Source organism: Malurus melanocephalus, unplaced genomic scaffold, assembly GCF_030028575.1.
Source record: "Malurus melanocephalus ecotype Western Australia unplaced genomic scaffold, MMel_1.1 scaffold_131, whole genome shotgun sequence".
Lineage (NCBI taxonomy): Eukaryota > Metazoa > Chordata > Aves > Passeriformes > Maluridae > Malurus > Malurus melanocephalus.
This window is the reverse complement of record NW_026623363.1, coordinates 1736337-1763204: the sequence shown is the minus strand read 5'-3', so window position 1 is coordinate 1763204 and position 26868 is coordinate 1736337. Positions and strand designations below refer to the sequence as shown.

The following is a 26868-nucleotide window of genomic DNA, read 5'->3' as shown; positions in this document are numbered from 1 at the left end:
TTTTCTCTCTGTTGCAGGACAGAACATCGCAGTTGTACCAGTTTGGAAGCAAAATATGGAATGTGTTTCACTGCTGACCGAAGGCAGCCAAATGAACAGTATTTATAGTAGTTTGAAAATCAGCAGTTAGCAGTTTCTTCACATTCTAACACTACCCAGCACTTTCCAGAGAGAACTCATTGTTTACAAGAAATCTGCTTTCCAAATCCGTTGCGGTGCCCTCCAGCCTTGACTATTAACTATTTGCAAAGGGGAAGCTAATCTACAATTGGGGAAAGATGGCAATGGATGAGTACCTGTGGATGGTCATTGTGGGCTTTATCATTGCTTTTATTTTAGCTTTTTCCGTTGGTGCAAATGATGTTGCAAATTCTTTTGGAACGGCTGTGGGCTCCGGTGTTGTTACTTTACGCCAGGCTTGTATTTTGGCTTCAGTTTTTGAAACCACTGGCTCAGTATTACTGGGAGCAAAAGTAGGAGAAACAATTCGGAAAGGTATCATTGATGTTAACCTGTACAACAACACTGTCCCGCTGCTGATGGCCGGAGAAGTGAGTGCAATGGTTGGTAAGTAACACTTTCCTCTTCCAAATATCGTTTATTGTGTATTTGTCACCTTGTTCATTGTGGACATTGTTAATTAAGTCTTCCCATCTTCTGAACCTGCACATCTCTTTTTGTGTGAATTCAGGGGCCTGTATTCTTTTTAAGTCTCCTGTGTTTCTTTGAAATGCTTCTAATAATTTATATTTTTCAATGGTTCAGCCATTTAACTAACAGATGAAAAGAAATGTTTAACAGAATGGGTTCTATATTTGTATAAGATACTGAAAAAATTATTTTGGAGATTTTTGTGATGGTAAATGGAAAATATAAAAGTATAGCTTTTGTGTTTGTACAGAAGATACTACAGAATCAGCAGGTTGCAATGAGTAGGAATATAAGAAGGAATCCTTTTAAAAAAAGTTACAGAAAATCCAAACACATTTGTGTAAACTGATTGCTTAGCTGAGCGATTGCAATGAGTCCTACACTTCACCCTTGCCCATGGCAGAACCAGGGGAGCACGAAAGATAATCACACATTTAAGGACTTTTAAAATTTTCTGACCCAAACCRCAGCAGGTCAGCATACCTTGGAGTCTGTCCCCGTGCTTGTGTTTGTAGTTAACTAAATCTCTGTTCAGAACAAACAGCATATTCTGAGGTAAGTAACATTAAGCCACGGTATTTACTCTTTGTTTATATGCAAGAGGCTTTGTGAGCTTTTAGAGAGCTCCCTCAAGGAGCAAACCTGCTTTTAAAGGGCAGGAGGYAGCAGGGAGGAAACCCTTTAACTGTGGGAGAGGCAGCCCCGGCACAGGAGCAACCCTGCCGCCTCAGTCTGGCAGGCTGGTGATATCCCATGGCACGGTGGCATTATTTAGGCAAGCATCGCTGCATTCTCTGCTTGAAAGGGATGTTCCACTTAAAAGTTTTCTTCCTTAAACCTACTTARACCTGTCCTAAAAATTATTTCTACCTATCCCCTCTAACTTCCTCACRGTTTTTAGGCAAGTCCTGCACATGAGGTAGATGAATCTATGCAGTGATCTACTACATGTCATTATTTTCCTCATTGTTTTGGGCGAGGAGGAAATGTAGCTTTTTTAAAAACTTATTTTAATGGATCAGAATGGATGCTGAGTGACAGTTTGTGGATTTGTCAGAGGTGGCTTTTTGTGCCTGAGATTGTGGAGGTAGTTCCCTTGGTTCTTTGGCTGCTCCTGAGCCTGCTGAAGGTTGGCTATTTTTCCTTGCCCAAGGGAGAGAGGGGTTGGATAGCAAGAAGTGACCTCTGGGGCCACAGCCACCTCCACAGACGGCCCCWCCTTAAACCACTCAAGTGCCCTTAGAGCCTCCCACCAGTTCCTCTTTCCTGGTATTTTACAAGGTGAGCTGCGGGTTTCTGGTCTTTCCCTCAGGGTGTAGGATGGCTTTTTAGCACCATTCCACTKGCATCTTTTGTCCTTGTGCCTGCTGAGATAGCTCTGGCTTTTCCCGTGGGTGTGGGCTGGGGGCAGAGCACACCCTCTGAAATGTGAGTGACCTGCGTGCTCTTGATGCTCATGATTCCCATTGATGGAAGGGTCCGTTTTCTTTTCTGTATCTATTTCTGGTATCCTSATCCTGGCAGGGCAAAGTTTTAAGTCTCAGATACCCCCTGCAGAGGCAATTGGCCAGAAGCTCAAAGAAAACAACTTATTTGCATGCTTATTTACATAAGCCTGTGTGAACTTCATGACCAGTTGCATTCCCTTCCTCCAGTAGGGGCATTAAGAAGAAATTCCACATTTTAAGTCTCAGAATTAATCACAAGTTACAAAATTAAAATTTCAATTTTTTTTCCTCAAATCCATCTCCAGCTTTTCTCTGGATGTGTGATTTTTTTCTGTGTTTTCTCTGAGCCTTCTTGGTTGTTTTCTTTTCATCTTTCTGTTTTTGCTCTGCATTTTCCCCCACCCTGCTCTCTCATGCCTCATGATCATGTTTTTGCAAATGGATTTAGCTTCTGAATTTCAATGAGGCTTAARTGAGTCAACAGTCTGGGAGAGACCAAAAGTCACTGTATCATATTTCCAGATGTTGGTGGAGGATCCTTTGATGCTTGCAGCAAACAGCAGATGTAATTTTCAGGTCAACCTTCTCTCCTGAGAGAAAAGGAAGCAGGAAGTAATGGGATTAAWATTTTAAAATGTAGCATTTTGTAATAATTGGTAGCATATTAAAATGTTGTTTATTAGGCAGAGGAGAAGCTAAGACTGTTGTTTATTAGGCAGACTGTTGCTCTTGGGGGTAAATTGTAGTACTTGCCCAGCAYTAACTGATTGTCAGGTTACTGTCAGGACCTGCCTGTGTGCTTTCTAGTGGTTCTGGTGCGAGCTGAAGTCAGCAGCTGATGGTACTGAGGAGATGCCACCAACAGAGAGAACATCCCAGCCAGGATTAGYAGAGCCAAGTACTAATCTATTCCTGCAGGTGACATGGTATTTCATGGGGGTWGCAGCTGGCACAGAGCACTGGAGCCTCAGGAGAATGGATGGGATGCCCTCAGCAGCAGGGAAGCATGGAATGTACCCTGGGYCACCTCCTGGTGCAGGCAGCTCCTGGCCAGGGCAGTTCACAGCCAGCCCTCTGTCTTTAGGGGGATATTAAACTGAGAGGAAAAAGGTGTGGGCCATGGTGTCAGCAGGCATGAAGAGTCTGAATTCGGGACTCTGTGACTGGCCTAGGGAACCTCCTGCTTCCTAGGTTAGTTTTGCAAAGGTAAAAATTTGGAACATGCATTTTATGTTAAAGAGCAGTTAAAGATTTGAAGTAGGTAGTTAAAGCACTGCAAGTCCCAGGGGAAAGTCCTTCTCTGTCTCCCTTTGGATTTTCTTCAGTTCATCCTTAAAATTCTTTAGATTATCCATTGTCCTTCTCAGACCATCCATTGGTCCTCCACCACCTTTTTCTTTCTCTTCTGTTTGTTTTCAGTTGAGCAACCTGGTCTAGAGAAACGTGTCTCTGCGTGGGCTTGGAATTAGATGATCTTTTAAGGTCCCTTCCAACCAAACCATTCTGTGATTCTATGAAGTTAAACAAAGAAGAAATACTTCCATACTCTCTCTCTTCCCCCAACAAAAAACCCCAGTCCTCACTAGACATTTGCAGTGCAGCTGTGGCTTGAGTGCATTTTTCCKGTTTTTATACTGAGTATTTTGTAATTAAATGTGTATGGCTGGCTTATCTTTTTATTTGGTTTCTTTCAGATGTAACCAATTTCTTTTTGTCCTTCACTTGCACTTGCTGATCTCTAAGTTCATGTCAAGGGTTTCAAAGTGTTTTTATTTTTATTTTTATTTTAGTCCAGGGGAAAAGAAGCCAAAAGATTAAAGAGCAGGTGTTCCTTGATTGATCTAGAATTTCCACTAGCAAGAGAAGTAACAGTTGTTTTGGGATAGTGCGCCAGGAGAGATCAGTTTTACAAACTGGTTGACTTCCAAATGTAGCCACATACGATACCAGCAAATCACCATTTGCAGATGGCTCTCTGACAAGGTTTCAAGACCTTGCAACCATCTTGTCATATTGGAATTGAGGATGGAGTTTGAACCTTTGGGTAATCTGCCAGCGTATGTTCAGTGATCTTGCTTTGTCACCCGTGTCTGCTGCAGATCTGTTAAGAGAGGTGGCATGAGCCAGAAAATGCAGGATCTCTTGTGGCAGTCTGATTGCTGCCATTGGTGACCCTTAATGCATGAMGATTCACTGTCAAGGCCATGAACTCTTAAGATGAAGAAGAGGTCTTTGTAAGATTTCTGTAATACTAGGTGAGATCCTCAGGAAGCTTGTGTCACTCTCAGAAGTATTTTGGTGTTCTGAGGTTAGTGCCACTGCAAGAGGAGCAGGTATCCTGTGTCTTTGCAAAATGGAAATGAGTTGGAGCACAGAACTGCATGCTCAAGAGCTTGGTGGCCAGCTGTGTCTGATCWAACTCCTGAAAGTGGTGCTTGGGGTACTTTTTTTCTCTGCACTCTTGGCCAGCATCCTACCTGGATGTCTTGCTGGGACATCAGATGCTCCATTTACTTTATAGASCATTACCCACCATCCCTTTGTTAGTTAGGAGAAGCTATTTCTTTATGCCAGGGCAAGATAAGCCTTTTCTGCAGTCTTGAGTTTCTCCAGTGCAACAATGAGCTGCAAATGAAGGCAGTGGATCCTTATTCCCTCCTCAGTCCATTTTTCCTGTAGAGGACTGGATGGCTGTGTATCACTGAGAAGAAGCATAAGATCTCTCTGCCCCATAATTTGAACTTTTCTCTGGTAATATCCAGGTTTAGGACCATGGGTAGTTCACTGGTGAAAGGGTGAGTAGCTCCTCACATTGATCACTTGGAGGCTTCACGGGTCAGCTCTCAAGAGTGAGGTTTTCTAAGCTTGATGTACCCTGGGAGCAGTTTGTGTTCTTCATCAGACAGGCTGTAAATACTGACAGCAGAGCTGCTGTGAATTGTATGGAGCTGTTAGTCATAAATAAGATTTAGCATTCAAAGCTGCTATTAAACTGTCTTAGTATCTGCTTTTAGAGACGGAACAGGAACAAAACTCTCTTTAGAAGATCTCTCTTATGCATGGTGAGTGTAGGCAGCACTTGTAAAAGAATGTGGGCACGTGGCAAAGAATTTTCTGTGTTACATTATTGTTGTTGTTGTTGTTTATATCATATGGTTTGTTTGTTTCTAGGTTCTGCTGTTTGGCAGCTAATTGCATCATTCTTGAAACTCCCAATATCAGGGACCCATTGCATTGTAGGTGCTACGATTGGATTTTCTCTGGTGGCAATTGGCACGCAGGGTGTCCAGTGGATGCAGCTTGTCAAGATTGGTAAGTGCTGTCTCCTTTTAAGTGTGAGGGTATGTGAAATAGTGTGTGCTGCCTGCGAAAAACATTCCCAGAAAACTGCTTTGTGCTGGTAGCACTCCCTCATTAATTTATTTTCCACCCCAGTCGTGTCATTCAGAAAATACACTGGTGCCGTGTTCATTGAGGGCTGCAATGTGTCTCCAGTGGAGAAAGGGGTACAACAAAAGTTGTACTTCCCCAGTGGTAAGCTGGGCACACATTGTCCCTCAAGAGACATGCTTCAAGGTGACATTCCTCCTCTTCTAATTCTTTTAGTGTCAGCTCATACTACCCTGTTCTTGTTCTCAACAATGTGAATGCTATCATGTGAATGCCCACAGTCGTGTTTCTCCACCCACCACCTTCAGGGCATACAGCACGTTTAACTCACAGCCTCCCATTGCCAAGATTAGTGCATCCAAGCAAGAAKGTGGTGGAGTATTTTATTGTTTTGGAAGCCACTAGAACTCAAGGTGCAGCCTAAAGTGTCTATTAAAAGGATTTGATGCTGAAGGYGTGGTAATATATTTGAACTTTGGCAGTGCCTGTACATTTTTTAATGCTGTCAATAATAAAAGAGAGTTTTCAGTGACAGCAGAATCAATCTGTTAACCATGCTGCAAACAATAAATCACTCTGGATGAGATTTCCAGAGTGCTGCCCTAATCCAGTTTTATTGAAATCAGTGGGAGCTTTGCCACCTACTTCTGATAAATTAGTCCTGGACATTTACAGTGCTGGCCTGCAAAAAATGTATYCACATTATACATTACAGTTGATGCTCCTGTGGCATTTTGGAACTCGAGATGATTACCCAGGGAACAGCACGGCATCCTGCTGGATGCAGTTTCTTTCCACTTGCTTACAACATTTGTGGTCATGGCAATTAGGACATTAGAGCACTTTCTTGGTCTATTCTGAAACTACGAGAAACTTTTCTGATGATTTTGATTACTAAACTTGCAAAATTAGCAGGAAATGCTTTTTTGGCTGATATTTCTAATGGTGCCTAGCATTACTTTGACTTTCATGAGTGTCAGTGGACATTGAGTTGCACCAGTTGTAATTAAACATACAGAACATTTATTCCAGTTGTACAAGAACTGTTTTAAATTGCTCTCTAACAATGTACTTAACTATTATGCAAGAATACTGTTTATTTCAAGTTTCATTCTTTCTTCAATGCAGTTGCCTCTTGGTTTATTTCCCCACTGTTATCTGGCTTGATGTCTGGAATCCTCTTTGTGCTGATCAGATTCTTCATTTTAAACAAGGTAAAGAAATCTCACTATTACAACGAATGCTTAGTATGAAGGTTGTGTTTTAGTGCCATTTGGGYGCTGGCATTTCCAAAGTTGAAAGTTTGTGACTGGTTTTTTGGGCAGGAGACTAGTGATTTTTGTAGCAGCCATTTGGGTTGTACTTGCTCTTAGCAGTTCTGAAASCTCACAGTAAGTAATTTGACAAGTATTTGAGGCTTAGAAGGTGCTATGTGATAATTAGTATTGTACAGTCTGTTTGGTCAGAGGATGGTATATTGAGGCTGTTTCTATATTAGTACAAGCTTGCTGGCATTGACTCAGCCTCTCAATAGCTTTTCTGACTGTTATTTAACAGAATAGTCCTCCTTTGGAGATACTCTAACCGCTATTTTAAAGCTGTGAAATTTTAAGCCTTGGTTTTCCAGCACATCAGACATTAGAAGATGGGCATCTGCCTTTTTGGTAGATTCTCAAGAAACATAAATCAATGGGTTTTAGTSACCTGAGGTAACATCAGTCCACCTATCTCCAGTGCAAAAGATGACTAGCCTGCCACCCAGGATGAACTGGAAACCTGAACACTTTTATCTGTCTTTTCCATTTCTCTCACACCATTCAACTTGCTAAAATGGGGAAGTGCAGTGTATGACAGTGACCTAAAATAAGGGACACTATATTAGCAGTTACATAGGGAACTTAAATAGATGAGGGATTAATTCTTTTGCTATAAATAGCACCACCTGTAACCTCAGCTTCATCCTTCTTTATTTCTGCTCTAAATAAATGTCAGGGATGAAAACAGATGATAGACTTGATCAGATTCAGCTTTGAATAAAAAATAACTCAAGTTGCACATAAGATGAGGGGAGGTTCCACTGTTGTGCTCAAAGCCTGGCATCTTAAGAAATTAGTCATCAAAATCACATGAATTCTGGTATTAAAGCCCCATATTTGAGCRTTCAACAGGCAGAAAAAGTTCAAGTTAAGGAAATTGCCTCCCAACTGCCATCTGTGCCATTCACAAAGTAGTGAGATCTGCAGAGCATCTGGCATGAGCAGGTAATGACTTGTGTTATGTGCATGCATAAAAAAGAGCAGCTTTCTAGCTTGTGAGTCTGTGGCCTGTTATGGGACTCCATGCCCCTTTTGGGGTGGCTGTGAMTAGCAGCTGGCCCTACAAACACAGCCCATCTGCATCACGCCTTGGGACCGGGGCACGGCACAGGGCGGCCACAGCCTTTTCTCAGCTCCCTTTTACAGCTCATGGCAGCAAGAAAGAAAACCACATTAGCCAGCCCTCAGCTTTGCCAGGCTCTTTGCAAACACGTGGAGCTCCTCAAAAGGCCAAAGCAGCTCCTCACAAAGGCTTTGTCCATGGCTCACAYGGTGCTCTTCCGCTGCGCCGTCAGCTGAGTCTTTCTTTCCTTGTGAGTGCCGGGAGTGCGAGAGCACAGCGGGCASCAGACACGGTGCCATGCCAAACATTGCCTGCTCACTTTGTGGCTGTTACCTGTTTAATACAGCCAGACACTTGGGATTTCAGAGATTTCTGGTAGCTGCAGGAAGTGCCAGGCTGTCTCGGTGGAAATGGAGGGCTTAGGAATGAGGTTTTGAGATGGATGCATTGCACTGCTGCTTGGAGCACCGGTCCAAGACATCAAAGCCCTCTCCTGCTTGGCAGCCCTCAGTCATGCTAAGTGAAAGGGGTGCCTCATCTTGGAGACAAAAATAAATAAGAACACCCAGAAAAAAACCTGCCCCCAGGTCACTCAGCAGGTCTGCAGCTGACTGGAAAGGACCAGCATTGTGGATTTGGGTGTAACCAGGCAGGTCGCCATCCTTTCCTCGACATCCAAAAGCTCCACCTGCCTGGCACTGACTCAGGAGCACGTGTWTTCCCCACGGAGTTCATGCTGACATTAATCTGGTGTGAAATCCAACTCATGTTTCCTTTTTTCCATGATTTCYCTGCAGGAAGAYCCTGTGCCCAATGGTCTCCGCGCGCTCCCRGTGTTCTATGCTGCTACCATAGCTATTAACGTGTTCTCCATCATGTACACAGGGGCACCAGGTGAGTGAGCCGGGGGAGGCATGGGCAGGGGGCTTCCCACAGTGTACAAGGATCCTCTGGAGCATCACCCAGACACCACAGGGTTCTCTCCTGCCTTAGGAGTTAAGGAGGGCAGGAGCAAATCATTCACCTCCCCACATGCTTCTGTTTGTGTGTGTRTTTTTGTGACACCCTCCTGATGTCTCTGGATGGTGGGGAAAAGCAGAGCCACAGAAAAAAATCCTTCTTTAGAGGAAGGGAAATTAGTGTATTGCAGCTTTGGCTTCGTAAATCTGAGCACATGTTGAGCTCTCAAAGGTATTCTAGGCTTGTACATCAAGGAGTGAAGGTTCAGAGCAGGACAGGAGAGCAGGTGCTGTTTGCACTCAGTGTGATGCTGTCACTCCATTGACATCAACAGACTCACTGTTCTGGCAGCTCTGGCATCAAGACTTATTTAAATTTACTTCTTTATTTCCCTTTAATAATAAGAAACCTCAAGCCTGTTTCTTCATTGAATGCATCTTCTTTCTTTAGTGTTGTGTTTTGATTGCAACCCAGTAGAAGGAAATGAAGTTGAAGGACTTTATTTATATTTTTGTGTATTTGTATATTTATGTGCACTTACATGTTTGTGTTTATTCATATGTACGTTTATATTTGAATTTTAATTTTTATATGATTTGAATTTCTATATTCTTGTATTCTTTATATGTTTATATTCTCACATTTTATGTTTATGTATTTGCACTTACATTTTTATAGTTTACTGAAATGGTGTACATTTAAATATGCACTTCTAGCAGAAGTGTTCATAAAAAAGATGTTCAGTGATCTCAACTACTTTGTTGAAGASTCTGGTCATTAAATGTTATCTTTAGGTTAGATTATTGTCCAAGGGCCATGAACGAACAGGCATTTGAAGATAGACTCCTGAACATGGCCCTGAATTAATAATGCAGGTTTAGAAAGTGGCCTTTTTTTGAATTGAAATACTGCTCTAAAACCCAACACCCTAGATGTAGACAAATGCAGTTGGTAGACCCACTCCACAGCATAGCATTACTGAAATTAATAAGAAACTTGAGACATTCTCAATTTGAAGGTATCATAACTTTTCCTCATAAGTCTAATTGGCTGTGTATCCAAGATGCTTCACAGTAAATCAGCTGTACAACTCACATTTCCTSGTTAGTTGTACTGCAGAAGTAGGTCAGGCACTCTGCAGTGACTCATTAAGCAAAATAAATGAAATAAGAATCTTAATGTCCCTTCTGTTTCAGCTTAGCAGTCTCCAAAGTGTGTGAATAAAAACGTGGGATTCCATTTTTGGTACTGGGGAAATACATATTTACTCTCCAGGGCCTCTGTTCTGGCAACATTTACTCACAAGGATGAATTAATCACGTAGGCTTCAAGATAGGCAATGCATATATGGGTTGGAAAGATCAGAGTCCAAGCTCTTTCTTCATCAAGAGTTGCATTGTTTCATTGAACAAGTGCAAGGATCTCTGCTGGGGGAATAATTACAGAAACATGAGTTACTGGCATCGCCGTGCACTGCAGGATGGAGCCTTGGTGCTTTGCAGTGCTGCATTAAGCCAATATCGTAAGCAAGTAATGGCTTAGAGCAAGCTAAGGATTAGGCTTTATGGGCCAGAGCAAAGGTCAGGTAAACACTTACCCTCATGGGTGCTTTAGCGTGGTTTAGCATGCATTCATGGATAAAAACACTGCAAACTTGTTCAACAGCCCTCATGTGGGGGTTTCACCCTCAGCTCTTTTGGAAATAAGGTCACAGTGGGGTAACAGGAACCTGAAGGACTAAATCTACAAATGCTTCCATGTCAATTCTGCCTTTAAATACTGCAGGAACTGGTGATATGTTAAAAGTCATCAGCTCCTTTGTGTTGGTTTTGAATACATTGTGAACATGGGCTTTTCTGCAGTAGACTGCTCTTCCACTGCCTGGGATAATTAAGTCATGTTGATTTATGGCCTGCTTGGGTTTTTCTTTGTCTTTACAGTACTGGGACTGATTCTGCCAATGTGGGCCATTGCTCTAATATCAATTGGAGTGTCCTTAGTATTTGCTGTCTTAGTCTGGATTTTTGTGTGTCCCTGGATGAAGAGAAAAATAGAAAGTAAGTARTTGTTTCATGAAATTTGAGTGATATAAAATAATTGAAAATTACATTTCAGAGGTGGAAGTGCCCTTGAGAGGTCACTTAGTCCAGTCCCCACTCACAGACATGATATGCCTAAGCTATTCCTCATGCTTTTTTTTTAAGTTGCTCTGAAAAAGATGCTGTGGTAGAAATTCAAAACCTTGTTAGGCAAGCCATTGCAGTGCTCATTTCTGGGGTCTAGCAGAAACAGGAAAATGAAGCCTGGAATGTAATCCGGTTTATGTTTTATTAAGGAAAAGTTAGAGACAAAACCTGTCAGAATGACCATCTTTAAGTGACTGTTTTAACTTTACAGTAAGTTGGGCTGATCACACCTTTTAKCTTTACAATCTTTTATTTGCTTTGCTACTTTCAACAGATGCATTGTTTAAAAAGCAGAGAGAAGTTTCAGGTTTCATTAATAGATGAACAGCTTGGTGTTTTACTTCAGTTGCCTACTTTGGTGAATTTCATAGGAAGAAACAAAAATGTAGAATTTTCACACATGAACTTAGTGAAGATGAATGTTAAAATAAATATTGTGTGTATGAAATGAAGCTTGGTTGTTGTAACCAAGTTAAACTATGTGTCGATGCAAACAGTGGAAACTTAAGTACCAAGTGCTATGGGTTGGGTTTAAAATTACAGTATTGTTATTTCCCTAGGCCGGTTAAAAAAAGATGCTGCACTCTCAAGGATATCAGATGAAAGTCTTGATAAAATTCAAGATGAAGAAACACCAGTCTTTAAAGAGCTTCCTGGTGCCAAAGCATCTGACGAGAGCACGATCCCCCTTACTGGCTCAGTAACAGAAGCTGCTGGGGCATCAGATACTATTGCAAATGGAAACCATCCACGTGTGCCATATGGTAAGGAGATAAGACAACCTGGAGGGTTTGTCTTCTTCCTGTTTCAATGAGGTTTCTTAACTGCAAGAAGGTTTTTGTTGCAAATAGTAAATTAGTGTTTGGAATTTCCATCTCTATTCTGTCTTGTTTGGAATGATGCTCATTTACAAGTGACATTTTCTGGAGAGCACGTAAAATCAATTGCATTTTGTTTGGCTCTATTTCAATTTTAGAAACAGCTGTAAAAAAATTACTTGCCTTTTTGCTTTGCTTCACTTTCTGTCCTTAATGGTGTTTCCATCCTTTCAAGCAGTGGAAAAATACAGAACACACAGATTGCTGATGTATGAAGGTTAAATTCAGCATAAMGATGATTAGCATACTACAACAGGAGATGAAAAGATTTGGACTTTAGTCGACAAATGTACGGCCATTTGGAGCGTGTCCACTAGAAAAATCTCACACATTGTTTCCTGAACATAYATTTGTAAGGAGTAGTCTTGTGTGCATAAAGCTCTTTCTGTTCTGCCACATGGTGGGATCACCCCCCTCCACTTAGCGGTCTGCTGACTTTGATATCACTTTGCTAACATCTACAAAGCCCTGTAATTTGGTTAATAAATGCCTAATATATTCAATTGATTCTTGCAAAATCAAATAAGTAATGACGTGGAACGCTTAGAGTGTGTGCTTCCAGTTTAAAAATAACTGAACCCAATTCTGAATGTTGCACAGYGAATATCCGGGAAGTCAGGAAATGAAAAAGACAATTTCTTCAGAAATATTAGCTGTGATGCATTTTRATGTGTGTCCTGCAGTATTTGCCAACATTAAATATATACAGTGGGAGTAATCATGTTCATAGAAATAATGTATAGAAAATATTGCAATAGCTACAGAAATACTTCTGCAGAATATGAACTTTTTTGCTTTATTTTTAAAAATTATTTTAAAAATGTCTCTTACACATATGAGTATGAATGAAATGTCTCTTAAACGTGAATCCCAGTATGAAATTGCAGTAAGCCACATTTCAGAAATGCTAATCATTCCTATTCAATGTAGACAAAACTTCAGAAAAAGCAGGGCTTGCTTTACAAGAAAGGAATTTTATTGAAATTTATTTTTTCAAAGAACCTGAGGGTTTAGCCATCAAGTATCACATTAGAATAGCTGACCCCAAGAGACTTGCTGCAGGCCATGCAGAATGTCTGGGTAGACTCAACACTGGAACAAAGCCYTTTTTGCACAGAAGACGAGAGAGTTTATTTTGCAGTGAATTGAATCTTGGCTTATTCGCTGCATGTAGTGCAAATTGATCTTCTTTGTCTTGCATTCTCAGATGGTGGTCGTATTATTGTCTTGTGAAGTTGGAAGCAAGGGGCTTTTGTACTGCCTTTTGTGTAAATAAAACCTCTGCATCTCTGCCTTTTTAGGAAGGGCGTTTTCGGTGACGCACACCTCGGTGAAGTCGCCCATTTCCAATGGCACCTTCAGCTTCGATGGCCACGTGAGGAGCGATGGCCACGTTTACCACACTGTGCACAAGGACTCAGGTTTATACAAAGACTTGCTCCACAAAATACACCTGGACAGGGCCAAYGAAGAGAGGCCCACGGCAGAGAACAACTACAAACTCTTACGGCGCAACAACAGCTACACGTGCTACACTGCTGCTATCTGTGGCATGCCCGTGCATTCCTCCTTCAAAGCAGCGGACACTTCCACTCCAGAAGACAGTGAGAAGTTGGTGGGAGACACTGTTTCCTACTCCAAGAAGCGAGTCCGCTACGACAGCTACTCCAGCTACTGCAACGCGGTGGCTGAGGCRGAGATCGAGGCAGAGGAAGGTGGGGTGGAAATGAAGTTGGCCTCTGAACTCGCAGATCCTAACCGGCCCCCCGTGGATCCTGTGGAAGAGGATAAGGAAGAGAAAGACACCTCTCAGGTCCATCTACTTTTCCACTTCCTCCAGATCTTAACAGCCTGCTTTGGATCCTTTGCCCATGGAGGCAATGATGTCAGGTAAGAGGGATGAGATCTCACAAATCAGCCATTTTACTGTTTTAGTACGTGGAGCAAGGTTTGCCAGCTTGGCTGGTTGGAAGGTGCATTTGTTTCTGCAAGTAGATGATCATCAGGGCTGTGTTTTACAAAGCATGGGACACTAGCATCCTCAGTGCTTTCCAGGGGTTGCACTGCTTAGTCTGTGGTGTTTTTTCTTCTCAAGGGTAAAATATTTTTTATTCATTGCTAAATAATTGTTTAGTAATTTGTTAAATTTGGGTTTAATTTTGGCAATCTTGGAGGCATTGAGACTCCTCCAACGTGCCATCCACTGGAACAGCAAACAGGACAGTCTCAGCCCTGCAGAATTTGCAGCCTATTTTAAATGCAAAATCAGAAAMCTTCAACAGACAAGATGTTTTAGACTATTTTTGCCACTAGATGAGTTTCATCTCGTCACACAACACCTCACCATCTCGGTGGCATGTGGCTTAGGAACAATTTGGGTGGGTTTGCTGTATCGCTGGGAACGCTGCGTATTTTTCCTTTAGAATTTGGCTGGACTGCCTCTTCCCCAGACCTGGAGCAATCCATTTGGTATTCAATAGATGCTTTTTCCAGTATCATGATAAGGTCCCCTGAGAAATTCTCTCCAGTGGCTTGTTGAAGCTGCTGTCCTTATTTGGGTTGTGGCTGGGGCTGTACTGAGTCCCCTTCCTGCTGGATCCTTGCCGTGTTAGCCATGCCCTGACGGTGTCAGTTCCAGTGTTTCCAGCAGGACTTTACAGCGTTCATCATTTTCATCATTCTCCTCAGGCTTTTGGGCAAACGCTGTCCCACTCTGCAAGGACAGTTATTACTCTTTGCTCTTGTCAGCCACCCAATTTAMCTCACAGCTCATCTTGAAAACACTTACAAACATGTTTCTTCACTCCCCATCAATCCAGCATCCTGGGAATTCAGAACGGGGCTTTCTGAAGAGCGTTTTGTACTTCCTTGGTATCCACAGGGATCTGTCTCTGGGAAGGAGTCCAGAGTGCCCTCTGCCTTTCTTTCCTCTCCGATGGTCTCTGCTGTTAGAGTTCTCTGCTCTGAGCACACTGGCCAAGAGCAAAGACCCATGGGGGCCTATATCCAAGCTCTGCAAGTGGCCAGCAGCGAGCACTGAAGGGAACACAGGGATAAGGACAAACACTGCCGTTATTTCTTGTAATRCACCCTGGGAAATACCATTGCAAAAAGTTCACAGCTTACCTCAGTAGGTGCCCCAGCTCCTTTAYTCCCTGCAGGTGATGTTTAAACATACTCCTCAAGGACTCACATGTTTATGCAAGCATCACTTAAATGTCATGTAGGAGAAAGCAGCAGCCAAGTTTGTTGGAGGTGGTCTGTAAGGATGGAGCTAGTTCAGAAATCAGATTTGGTTTGGACAGGAGCTGGCCAGGTTGAAATACAAAGTTCAGACTCTGTGCTATATGTGTTGTTGCCTCTTACAGCTTAATTCCCTTAGAATTTTGTATTTGGACTACCTTGTTACCGTGACAATATCCTTCTCTGAAAATTTGTATGTTTTTAGTGTTTTTGAGATCCCTACTTCTGTAGGTCATCCTACTGAATTTGCCAGGAAACATGTGTTTTTATTAAATGCTGTTTATTCCAAAATCGCTTCTTGACCTGAATTTATACAATTGCAAAACTAAAGAACAAGTTTGTCAAAAGACGTAGAAAAGCAGGAAAATGGTCATGGGTGTAGGATTGGATAGGGACCCATCCTGGCAATTTTACTGAGTTCCAGATAAACAATAAAATTACAGACCCTTTTGTATGCCTAAAATGTTTAGTAGATACAATACTCAGGGAATGCAGATATCTATGCATTTTGCCAGTCTTAGTCTAGTGGAGCAAAGGATGTCTTGGTTCTGCCAAGACCTGCAGAGCTCAAAAAGCAGTGCATTGTTTAAAAAACGATGCAGGAGAACCCAGCAGGYAGCTCTCTGTTCACATTTTTGGTAGAAAGTAAGCCCTGGCAGTCCATTTTCCACTGACAACTGCTACCTTTTCATCTCCCTCCTTCGTACACTTTCCTTCTCCTCATTTTAGGTGYTGCTGTCAAACTGCTTCTCTATTTTTTCCCCTCAGCCTTGAATCCTGTTGTTAAAATTCTGCTTTCCCCTACATTTGGTTTTAAACTCCTCACTCATATATTTAGGAGAGCACCTCCATTGTCCTCATCTTTTTCTTTGGACTTGCCTCCCATATTTTCTTTTTCTGTCTTGGAAGTTAGTTTTTTTGCCATGTTTTCTATTTGTTTTCCATCTGGCTGTTTGTTGGTATTCCTTGAAGACACAGGAGCAGATAAGAAGAGCAAAGAGAGAAAAATAAAAAGCTAATATAAAACTTAAAAACTGGAGGTTGATTGCAWGGTAAATGATTGGCCTATTTTAGAGCATATTTAAGATGGGGCATAAAGCACAGCCTGAGCTGTGGTGCTGCTGCAAAAAACTTCATGGATCAGAAGTGCCCCATGTAGTCCGGACAGTGCTTTGGTGGACATCATATGGAGATCTCTGTTGTTTCATTGTCCACGATTTATCCATGGCCCTGGAAGAGTTAAATCAGTATTTTGCTCCAGACTGCAGATGAGTTCATAATCACTCATGGTAGTTAGACCTCAGTTTCTTCCACAATGACGCTTTTTAGCATCGTAATGAAATCAGCTGTCTTTGCTGAAGGAGCTGATGTTTGTAGCCACCAGGGCTGTTGTTCMGGCTGAGATCAGCAGGACTCCTGGCTGGGACAGCTGTGTGTTAAAGGAAACAGGGAGTGATGGTAGCTCCTTATTTGGGTGACTGTTTCATTSGGACCATCCCCTCCTGCCCCTGCCAAGCTAATGTGCACTGTGTCAAGGGTGCTGGAGCCCTTCCAGGGCTGGGACCAGCTRAGCCAGCCCGAGAGCCTTGTGACACCACCATGCACATGGACTGAATGAAATCTAAAGAATTCAGAATCCCAGCTAAATGTGTTGGGACAGAACCACTGAAAAAAAAAAAAAGTTGTTGAACTTAATTAGTGGCGCCAAGTGAGCAGGTCCCACTGGCTCAGCACCCCAGCACAAAGGGAGTGCGTCAGGTCATTGCAAGGGCAGTGGGAGAATAAAAAGGGCAGGATGGAAAAAAGACCTGGGCCAGGAGCGTGACACAAGGAGAACTGCCAGCTTCTAAATGCTTGTTCAGAGCCAGCTTTCCAGAGAGGCCGGGAGGCTGGGCTTTGTTGGCCGACAGGGATTATATGCACCTATGGTTGAGTTGGACAGAGCTTATTTTTCTGTAGATATGGGCTACAGAAAAATATTCCTGCTTCAGCAGGAATTGTGATCTGGAGCTCAGTGCTGCAGCCACAGCAGTCTACCTGTATAACAAAAAACAGCAGAAGAGTTGCTGAAGCTGTAGGGTTTATGCTGGAAGCATGTCTGAATTAACTAGTTCTCAAAAACAAAGGCAGTTGGGCAGGCTCTTTTGGACATGGCTGGAAAGGACTGCTAACYCCAAAAAGCTAATATGAAACTTAAAAACTGGAGGTGATTGCAAGGTAATCAAGGATTGGCCTGTTTTAGATCATGTTTAAGCATGGGGCATACAGTACAGGCTGAGCTGTGATGCTGCTCAGAAAAACTTCATGGATCAGAAGTGCCTCATGTAGTCTGGACAGCACCTTGGTGGACAAAAGATTATATGGAAATCTCTGTTGTTTCACTGTCCAGGACTTATCCATGGCCCTGGAAGAGTTAAATCAGTATTTTGCCCTTGACTGCAGAATTAGTTCATAACTAACTCAACGGGTGGTTAGATCCCAGTTTCTTCCAAGGTGACGCTTTTTAGCAATGTAACAAAATCAGCTGTCTTTGCTGATCTTTGGACCTGATCTTTGTAGTCACCAGGGCTCTCGTTCAGGCTGAGATCAGCAGGGCTCCTGGCTGGGGCAGCTGTGTGTTAAAGGAAACAGGGAGTCATGTTTTCTCTGGTGCCCAGCACAGCAGTGGCTGTGGCTGCTTCGCTACTGGGCTGGRAATGAGAAAGCTATGAGCAAACAGTGTGTTGGCCCCAAAACCCTGTCCTAGCAAATGGGAAGATGCTTTTGTTGACTCAAGCAATCTCTGGAGCGTRTTGTTCCTTGAATTCTTGCAATCAAAGCAGGATGACCCACAGAGAGATGCAGTAGGTCAGTGTGAATTTTGCTGATTAAAATATGCTGTTTATGCTGTGAAGAAAGCCCTGCACTCCTACACACCTGTCTGTGCATGTGTTCAGTCATTTCTCATACAGATTCCTTCTCCTGTAAATGGGCAGTGTCACCTGTCTCTTACTACCCGCCCTCTCCACCTCAGCCCATCACTCCTGCTGTCACAGGAGAAACCCTGGGGGTGTCAGAATGAGCTGCGTGCCCTGGCTCSTGTGAGCAGGCACTACCTGGGCCCATGGATTGTGGCCATGGGGGAAGGCTGATTTAGTGTTGTGACAGTGGCAGGAGGCGTGATGCTCCAGCTGAGCAGGGTGACCAGGGACCGTGCCACCCCCATGTCTGTGCGTGCCAAGGGGCAGGCAGTGCTGGGGTTTGGCTGTTTTTTGCAGGGAGAAACCTGCCCGCAGACATTTCATGAAGATCTCAGTTTTCCTGAGTTCCTCCTGCATAAATTGTTTGAATGTGTCTGCTCTAATTAAATTTCCTGTGGAGGACTTCAGGATTCCCCTTGCCTATTCGTGCTTAGATATTATTAACAAGGATCATTGGAGTTAGAGTCTGCAGGTGATGCCATGCAGATTTATGGCACCAGTCTGAGAAAGAATGGCTCTCATTATCCAGACAAGATAGGCTACATTACTACTACAATGACAGCAGGATTTAAAACAATTTCAGAACTATAGTAAAAACATATAGGTTTTTTTTATATTTCTACACATTCTTTCAGTGGTTTTAGGGAATCTAGAGACTGCTAGTAGATAGGGAATTCATTGTTAAGCAARGCAGTTTGAGAAACTAAGAAATATGTGCTTGCCCAAAATACAGGGAGAAGATCCTTCTCCTCTCACCTTCATACAGTTTTCAATAGAGTTTTAGTTGAAAGCATACAAACAGCAGTAGGATTCACCTTTTCCCCCTCTTCCTAAAGTAAATGCAATGGGATTAAAGGAGGGAAGGGCCAGAATGCTGCCAGTATCTCACAGCACATGGAGAGCTTAGTGGGATTCAGCCTCTTGGCTAAATAAGGAGTCTAAAGTAGCTATAGTAAGGCTGGATTACAAAACAGGTATTTCTTATTTTGTCCCTGAGAGCTGCAGCCAAGATGACTTAGAATATCTAGGAAGCTAATCCGTGTGTTACGATTAGTGAAGGGAGCCTGATTTGTGATTTCTTCCCTTTTTAATAGCAGTCCATTCTGTGAGTCCAGCCGGTGTCCCGGGTAGATGTGACACTTCCCTGGYGTCCTTAATTGTGCAGGTACATGGCATTTTTTCTGTGCCATGCAGGCAGGTCAGGGAAGAGCAGCAAGAAATGGCATCTCCAGTGGGCATGGGATCCCTCCCCACCCCTCTGTGAGCAGGGCCCATGGCTGGGCTTGCCAGGGGAAAAGCTGATGCTGGTGGGCGTGGGGAGGATGACCCAGCCCTCCAGGATCCAGTGGGGGTGCAGGRTTTGCAGAACACAGAGATGAGCTTCAGTAATAAAAACATGTCCACCCTGACTCATTAACACACCCAAAGCTTGCATTTCACAGAGCACGGCTGTGACACGCTTTGATTGTGCAGTGGTAGATGCACTGCTTCAAGGCTCTCTAGTTATTTGAACTAGGATAAAATTCTCCTGATAATCTGACATCCCTGGAGATTAGGACATGTTTTTCTTCCTGTTGCTACATACAGGCGTGTCTTTTGTTCACCCTTACTCAGCTGGGTGATGTCTCAAGGCGTAACTGCTTCTTCGGAAATATCAGCCCACTGATTTTCCCAGTGGAAGGCTTGTTTGTGAAATCCTGGCTTGGGAAATAGTCAAAAGGCTGGACATTTTGTAATCATATTTGTAATATTGGATGYCTAATACAGATTTCTCAGATGGCTGTTTTGATTGTCATTCAGCTTTAATGGGTGATAATGTGAATTTCAAGGTTCTTTCACTCAACTGGAAAATTGGCTAAAAAGCAATCTCCTTTTTCAGGCAGCAGAGAATCTAAGCATGGTCATCAAGGAGTCTATAGATTATTCACAAAGCATGTTCAGAGTGTAGTCTTCAAATACRATTAGATTATCTTTTTGAGCAACTCCCTACTCCCCTCAAACTACAGCAAGGTAATGGCAATGTTGCTTCTTCATAAAATGTTACAAGTTGGACGAGGTKTGGTGATAGAGTATTCAGCTGATGGCTGAAACACTGAGAAAAAGCCCCTTATTTTTCACTAAATAAAAAAGTGTTAGGACTAAGTCCTCCAGAGAAGGTCTTGGACTTGTGACCCAAAGCTACCTAAAAATTTGTGCTTGTGTGTGTGTGTGCATGGGAAACTGTCATTTCTAAGGCTGTCTCATGATAGCTGAATGTGGGGTGGTTATTTTTGTTGGTAATACTATCTGTCTCACAGGGGAGAGGAGAAGCCAGCTCTATTTATAGTTCAGATTCACTGTCAAGTGCTATCTTTCACAACAGTTTTATAAATGGTGTGTGACAGATTCTAAACTGGCACAGGCGAGCAGAAAAAGAGAAGTTGTGCCAATTCATGTTAGTCCAGAGAGCYGGCAAAATCATCATGAGGGTCAAGCAGCACTTCAGAAACACGGAGCAGCCCTTTTCTGAGCTGCTGTGATGCACATCTGCCAGTGCAAGTATTGCTGTGGATGGCATTAAATGGTGCACTGCACCTCCAGGGAAGGCAGACAGCCCCTGCACAGCGCCCTGGCTGCAGAGTGCTGTGCCCTGTGAGTAATTGGGCTGGTTGAGCCCAACAGAGATGGGGGAAAATACTGGATGCAGAGAATTTCGCAGCAGGCAGACTCAGGAGATAGGCTTCTTATGCCATAACGTTTCATAAACTAATCCTAAAATTAATTCATGTTGGCCATCCCCTTGTGCTCAGTGGATGAGTGTGTATTAGCTGTTCAAAATTAAAGTAATACCATGACAGGAGCAGCTTGTGTTGCCTTTTAAACCCCATAACCCAATAATATGGCAAATCCACTTCAGTTTCATAGGAGCCTAAGGGCAGTTTTACATATAGATAGATGTGGATGGGAGTTCAGAGTCCCTGTGTGACCATCTCAGGCTTTTTTCTTTTCTAAACTACCACAAATAAGACTTAGAACTCCAGCACAAAGGAGAGTTAGTTAAGGTAAGTAAAAACCTGTGTGGGAGAGTAAGCAAAAATAACTTCTTGAAAATAGACTTGTGAAATGAGTCTTAGCCAAATGCATGGAAGATTTGAGGTSTGCTTTCCTGCTAGTCATGTCTTGAATCAAATGAGCTAGAACCAGTGGGACATACTGTGAAAGCTACTTTGCAGTCTAGCCAGCATCCTCGTGGTTTATCTGGTTAGTCACTCAGCTGTTGGAGACATCTGTTAAGCAAACTCTCTTACCTAACAATGCCTTTTTTGTTGCTGGTATTTTTTTTATGTGTTGTTTCTCTCTTACTCTCTCTTGCTATCCTGTTGGAACTCGTCTTCTACTTAGGTGCAGAATCACAATTGTAGTCTGTGCAGTTCCTGAGACCCATTTGCTGTGAGCTTTTGGCAGTTTCTTGGTGTCGCAGGCTTAGCAGCTTTTTCTAGACCTGTTTTCCATAGGTATAGGGAGCATTGATATTACAAGCTCCTTGGGCTGACCCTCCTGAAAAAATCTGGGAGCTGAAGGAGCCCCTTGGAGAGCAGTGATGGTGCTTGACTCAAGCCATTGTTGTCACTTGCCATTGTTTGTAGCCACTTGCAGATACTCAGGCTGGGAGATGCCACCGTCCCTAGGAGCTGAACATTTAAGTCACATTGAACGTGATTTATCAAGAGAGGAGAAATGTCCCTCTGGTACAGATAACCAGTGATGCAGATACCCACATASGAATGTGAGGTTAATTACCTTTTTTGCCTTTCTAAGTCTGTACGGATCCAGTGCTCTCCTGTTTTCTTTTCTTACAGGGAAGGTATCAGARGTGCTGCCTCTGTGGGCGTCAGTGTCATCTCTTCTGATCTGTTGGACAGAATCAGCCACTCAGATCCTCTGAGGCTGAGCATAATTCAGCAGAGTTTTGCCTTGTCTTCCGTTGCCACAAATAAGAACCTTTTCTTCGAGGATTAGGCTTAGTTGATTGTCAGAGGTGTAACATTTGCAAATAATTCAAACTGGATTCTGACATGGAAGAGCATAATTTGCTGCTGCAATTTTTGAAGCCTTTTCTGCCTTTTCATTTATATTGGGAGTGACAAATGTGTATCCTTAATCTTTTTAGAACAGTCAGGAATCAGTGTCTGGGTTCACTCCAAATGGGCCTGTTACGTTCAACAGGGAGGTTGTTTCCATACAGCACTGTAGAAAGGGATGATCAGTTCTTCCCTATACCCATCTGATCCAAGTATTATTTGCCTTTATCCATTCTTCAGCATCCATCAGTTCATTTGAGTACCATTGTACATTGAATTACCTTTCTTTTTCTGTGGCCAAGGAGGCCTTTAAATGTGCAAGTAATTTAATCTACACCGGAAAACACTGGAAAAGAAGTTTCAGGTTGATTTCAAAATATTAGAAATGCTTCAATCAAGAATCTCTTCTTCTGTGAAAGTAAAATAATTMTTGCATTTAGGCCCTGAGGACTTTTCACATACTGTCCTTCTAAAACTCAACAAATCAAATGCTTACTTGGGCACAGTATCAGACCAGTGGATTTTACCTAGTGGAGATCTCTCTTTATTTAAAGAGTGTTTTGTTCTTCATTGTATTACCTAGTGTCTTCAAACCCACTGGATTTTATTATTCATGTTAGCTCGCTAATTTATTTTTATATTTATTTAAAATCTGTAAGAATTAATCATTATTTTTTACATCAAAGGGCATTTTAAAATATTTTCATTCCCCTCRCAGCTTGAGCATTGCTCTGTGTGTTTACAAGGGAGAAATTTTTCCGAGTTACTCTGCTTCAGGATCACTTCTGGGGGTTCAGAGCTCGATTTCTCKAGGGCCAGATGAAAGCAGGAGGGTCTCGTGCTGCTCACATGTGCTGAGCTTTGCTCTGCTGGTGACCCTCGTCTCTTGGCAATTCCCACTCAGCCCCTGGCACCTCAAATCTGGTAAAGATGGGATTYAAGGAAATTATTAACTGGCGAATACAGTGGCCTGGTTTGCACAACATTTGACATTAAAACTGGCCCTTACTCCATCTGTGTGCTTTGGAGTGGAACCAGGAACTAAATTTAGCAGGTCCTGGCTCCAGGGTGAGMATGGCTGTCAGTCCTGCCTGTGGTGCTCGCTGTGACCTGCTTTCCTATCATTTTATAGAGAGGGGAGCTTCCCTGATGGTTTTCTGATTTTTTGGATGACTTTGGTCAGGTTTGTTCTGCTCTTCTTATGATATTTAGACTTAAATATAGCACTGCTTCACTAATTATTCACCACTCCTTTGGTGTTGAATAAATGCTGCTCAGCAGGGCAAGCAGCTACTTGGTTTAGTAAAAGAGCTGAAAACAAAAGGGATGTTGAAATTCTTATCTGCTTTTCAGTATTTAAGCCTCTACAGTAACTGGATACCAGCTTTCAAGTATTCCTTCTAGCTAGAAGTTTCTTTTTAGAAACTTGATGCTTTTTTAGAATAAACAGAGTCAGAAGTCTGACTCCAGCCACCAATATCAGATGACTAGCATTTAGACTGGGAATTTCAATGTTGCTGACTTCCAGTGTTTTTCCAGATAGCAGCAGCAGCAGGGCAGCAAAAAGGGCTTATGCCAGCTGTGTGTCACCAAAGGGTCCACTCTGATCCAGTCCAACACATTTGAAGATGACTAAGTCACCTTCCTGACTACACTCAGATCATATCCCAAACTTTACAGGCKTTCAAACTAGATTATATTTCTCTATCCTTGTCTGTGATGGTAATTTTGTTCATTATTTTCACATCTTTGACAAAAAGAGCTAATTCGCTACTTGAATTTTAAAGAAGCAGAGCTTTTGGATTGGTAAATTTTGAGATAGTTTCAGTGTAGCACTGAAAATACTTTGTTTTAATTTTTGTCACAGAACTGTTCTAAGACAAAAATACTTGATTTTTGTCACAGAACAGACATAATGAGGTACTATTGTCTCTGACATTTCAGGAAACGATTTGTAAAAGAGAGATTCCTTTCAGGACTTGCTCTACTTATCAGTGATGAAGTGACAACCAAAAAAGCAACATGATAAGAGCTGCCTGCTGCACTCTTTCCAAGTGAGAAAAGGTGTTGCCTGTAAGGTCGAGTCAGAGTAGTGCTGCACCCATGATGAAGAAAACCCAGACAGAAAATAAGAGACTTCTTTCAAGGCAACTATTGGTGTTTTTTTAACTCAGGTGACATGTTTCTGTTTCCCCAGCAATGCAATCGGTCCCCTCGTCGCGCTCTGGCTTATCTACGAGCAAGGCGCCGTAATGCAGGAGGCATCCACTCCCATCTGGCTGCTGTTTTATGGAGGTGTTGGGATCTGTGTGGGTCTCTGGGTCTGGGGAAGAAGAGTCATCCAGACCATGGGTAAAGACCTCACTCCAATCACACCATCAAGGTAGGTCCACAGGTGTCATTGTGGTTGCGTGCACTTTGTGTGTGAGCCAGTCTGGGAAATTGTTGCTCCAGTATTTTGTTTGTGATGCAGTTTGCTGRATTTGCTGTGCTTTGATTTTAATGATAACCTGGCTTTGACTTCTCTGTCTTGTGAAAAAAAGTGAAAGAAATAAGTGGAAAAGGAGAAAAAGAAAGAATGAGAAAAGGAAAGAGAAAAGGGAAAAAGATAACCGTGTAATACTGAACGTGCTTAAGGCATAGAGGTCTGCATGAACAGACAGCAGAGCCTTCTGCTGATGACCTAATTAGCGTGGCAGAAGATGCATTTGGAAATGGCAGGATTACAGTGGCTTTTCCCAGCGTGCTTCAGACTRTTAAACCCATATGTATTTATTACAGTAATTTTCATCTCTAATGCATACTCGACCTCTGCTGGTGCTTAACTGAATTACTAATTAGGCACGATTCAGCACGGCGTAGAGTAGCGAAAGTCCCTGACGCAATGAGCCGCGCAGACGGGGTGCTGCAGGTGACTCACCTGTGCCATTCCCAGTACTCAGCCCTTTCYTGTTCTCTTAACTTACTCACATGACAAAAATCAGTTGGAGATAAAACAGTCGGAAGAAGAAACGGGTAAGACTTTGGCACGCTGCATGGTATCAGTCCGTGCTGATGCAAAGAGTGATTGTGAAGTGTTTTCTTATGCTTCCCGCAGTGGATTCACTATTGAGTTGGCTTCGGCGTTCACAGTTGTGGTAGCTTCCAATGTTGGACTTCCTGTCAGTACTACACACTGCAAGGTATGCCTTTGCCCAGCGACTGCAGTCAAGGCAGTCTGGACTATTCATCTTAAAATTGTGCTGCTCGAGCCAGGGATAATGGCACGGTGAGGGGAAAACAGCCGCTGACCGAGGATGGTTAGGCAGGGGTGCGTCAGCGCGCCTTGGTCATGCCAGCAACGCAGGGATGTAATCGGGCTTCCAAAAAAATGCATTGGAGTTGTCACAGTAAAGTCGCTGGAATTGGCCACAGCATGAACTCCACAGCTGTTGGTGAAGAAAAACAGCGCTTACAAAAACATGGCCTCAATTKTAAAGCAAACGATTGCAAAGAAGGGCCTGGTTTCCTCTGACGGTGCCATTTGAACCTGGTCGGGTAATGTTTCTCCCTTGTTCAGAGGCTGCGCACCATTCATCATTTATACTTGACTTTCTTGATAAATGCATGGCATGGGATTTCCTGCATATAACTCTTTTACTACAGGTTTTCCATCTGTCTTTTTTTTTTTTTTTTATTTCTTCACAGTGGATTTTGCATTGAAGTAATGTGTGCGCTAACGGTACTTGTAGCCTCAAATGTGGGTATTCCAATAAGCTCCACCCATTGCAAGGTATTGGAGTTTGCGGTGATCCTATCAGTAAATCACATCACTAGGACAAAACATAACAAAATCGGGAGATACCAACCACTGCAGATTGCCTTCACCGTGCTGTGCCCTGCAGACCGCGACCGCAAAATAAAAATAACGGGGCCCGCTTTTAAAGGCAGTACAGCCGAGCAAAGTCAGCGTGATAACCAATTGCACAAAAGTCTGGACTGTCTTTCACCCCTCCATGGTTGTACTGAACTAATATAGACATATTAAAATAACGTAGATTTGTAGTCTGTGTGAGCCCGGTTACGTGTATTTTAAAGCCACCTGTATGAAAAACACTGCTACATCATTAAGCTAATATTTTAATGTCTCTCTTCTTTTAAACCAACTTGTCCTCACTTTTGTGCATTGCTATACGGAATCTGGCCCTTGTAAATAGTCCTCTGAACAAGGAAGTTTGCTTTCTTGTTCAGTTTTTTAAAAGAGACCACTTTGGAGTATAGATACAGGCTGGGTAATGAGCAGAATTTAATTGTGTCATGAAGCCATTTATATAGCTGGTAGACATCAGGGAACATGTGGACATTTACACTGCTGGAAGAATATAATGGGAATTTGGAATTTTGTTCCCTGGGAAATTCTTAAGTCAAATATCCCATCTTTTTTCCTTTGCTTCCCCATGGACTCTTAAGCTCCTGGACATGCAGAGCTGATTGTTTCTTTCACTATCTGGATGAAAGGATGTGGGGAAGCCCCTCCAAAATCAGAGATCCCAGAATGGCAGTTCCTCTGCGTCATTGCATGCCACCAAGACCAAACCCTAAAAAAAGACAGATCTTGTAGGATTCACTACTGCATCCTGGAGACGTTGGAGCCCTGGCTGAGGCTGTGGCAGGCACGTTTCTGGGGATAACTGCTCCATGGCGTGGCAGGCAGGCTGGCAAGAAGCCTGGCA

The 26868-nt window shown here is 42.8% G+C and overlaps 2 protein-coding genes across 3 annotated transcripts in view; both read left to right on the top strand.

Annotated features, from left to right (window-relative positions):
• Positions 1-130, top strand: part of SMIM19 (small integral membrane protein 19) — a 27824-nt gene extending 27694 nt beyond the window's left edge. For both annotated transcript variants that reach the window (XM_057370735.1, XM_057370737.1), the window contains one exon: positions 18-130. In XM_057370735.1, coding sequence (XP_057226718.1) covers positions 18-130 — 113 coding nt within the window. The remainder of the gene's footprint in view (positions 1-17) is intronic.
• Positions 131-276: 146 nt separating this feature from the next.
• SLC20A2 (solute carrier family 20 member 2) overlaps positions 277-26868 on the top strand; it is a 32045-nt gene continuing 5453 nt past the window's right edge. Inside the window, exons 1-9 of the mRNA XM_057370742.1 lie at positions 277-567; positions 5271-5411; positions 6618-6703; positions 8666-8762; positions 10769-10885; positions 11575-11778; positions 13194-13782; positions 24354-24539; positions 25254-25338. Coding sequence (XP_057226725.1) covers positions 279-567; positions 5271-5411; positions 6618-6703; positions 8666-8762; positions 10769-10885; positions 11575-11778; positions 13194-13782; positions 24354-24539; positions 25254-25338 — 1794 coding nt within the window. The 5' untranslated portion in view covers positions 277-278. The remainder of the gene's footprint in view (positions 568-5270; positions 5412-6617; positions 6704-8665; positions 8763-10768; positions 10886-11574; positions 11779-13193; positions 13783-24353; positions 24540-25253; positions 25339-26868) is intronic.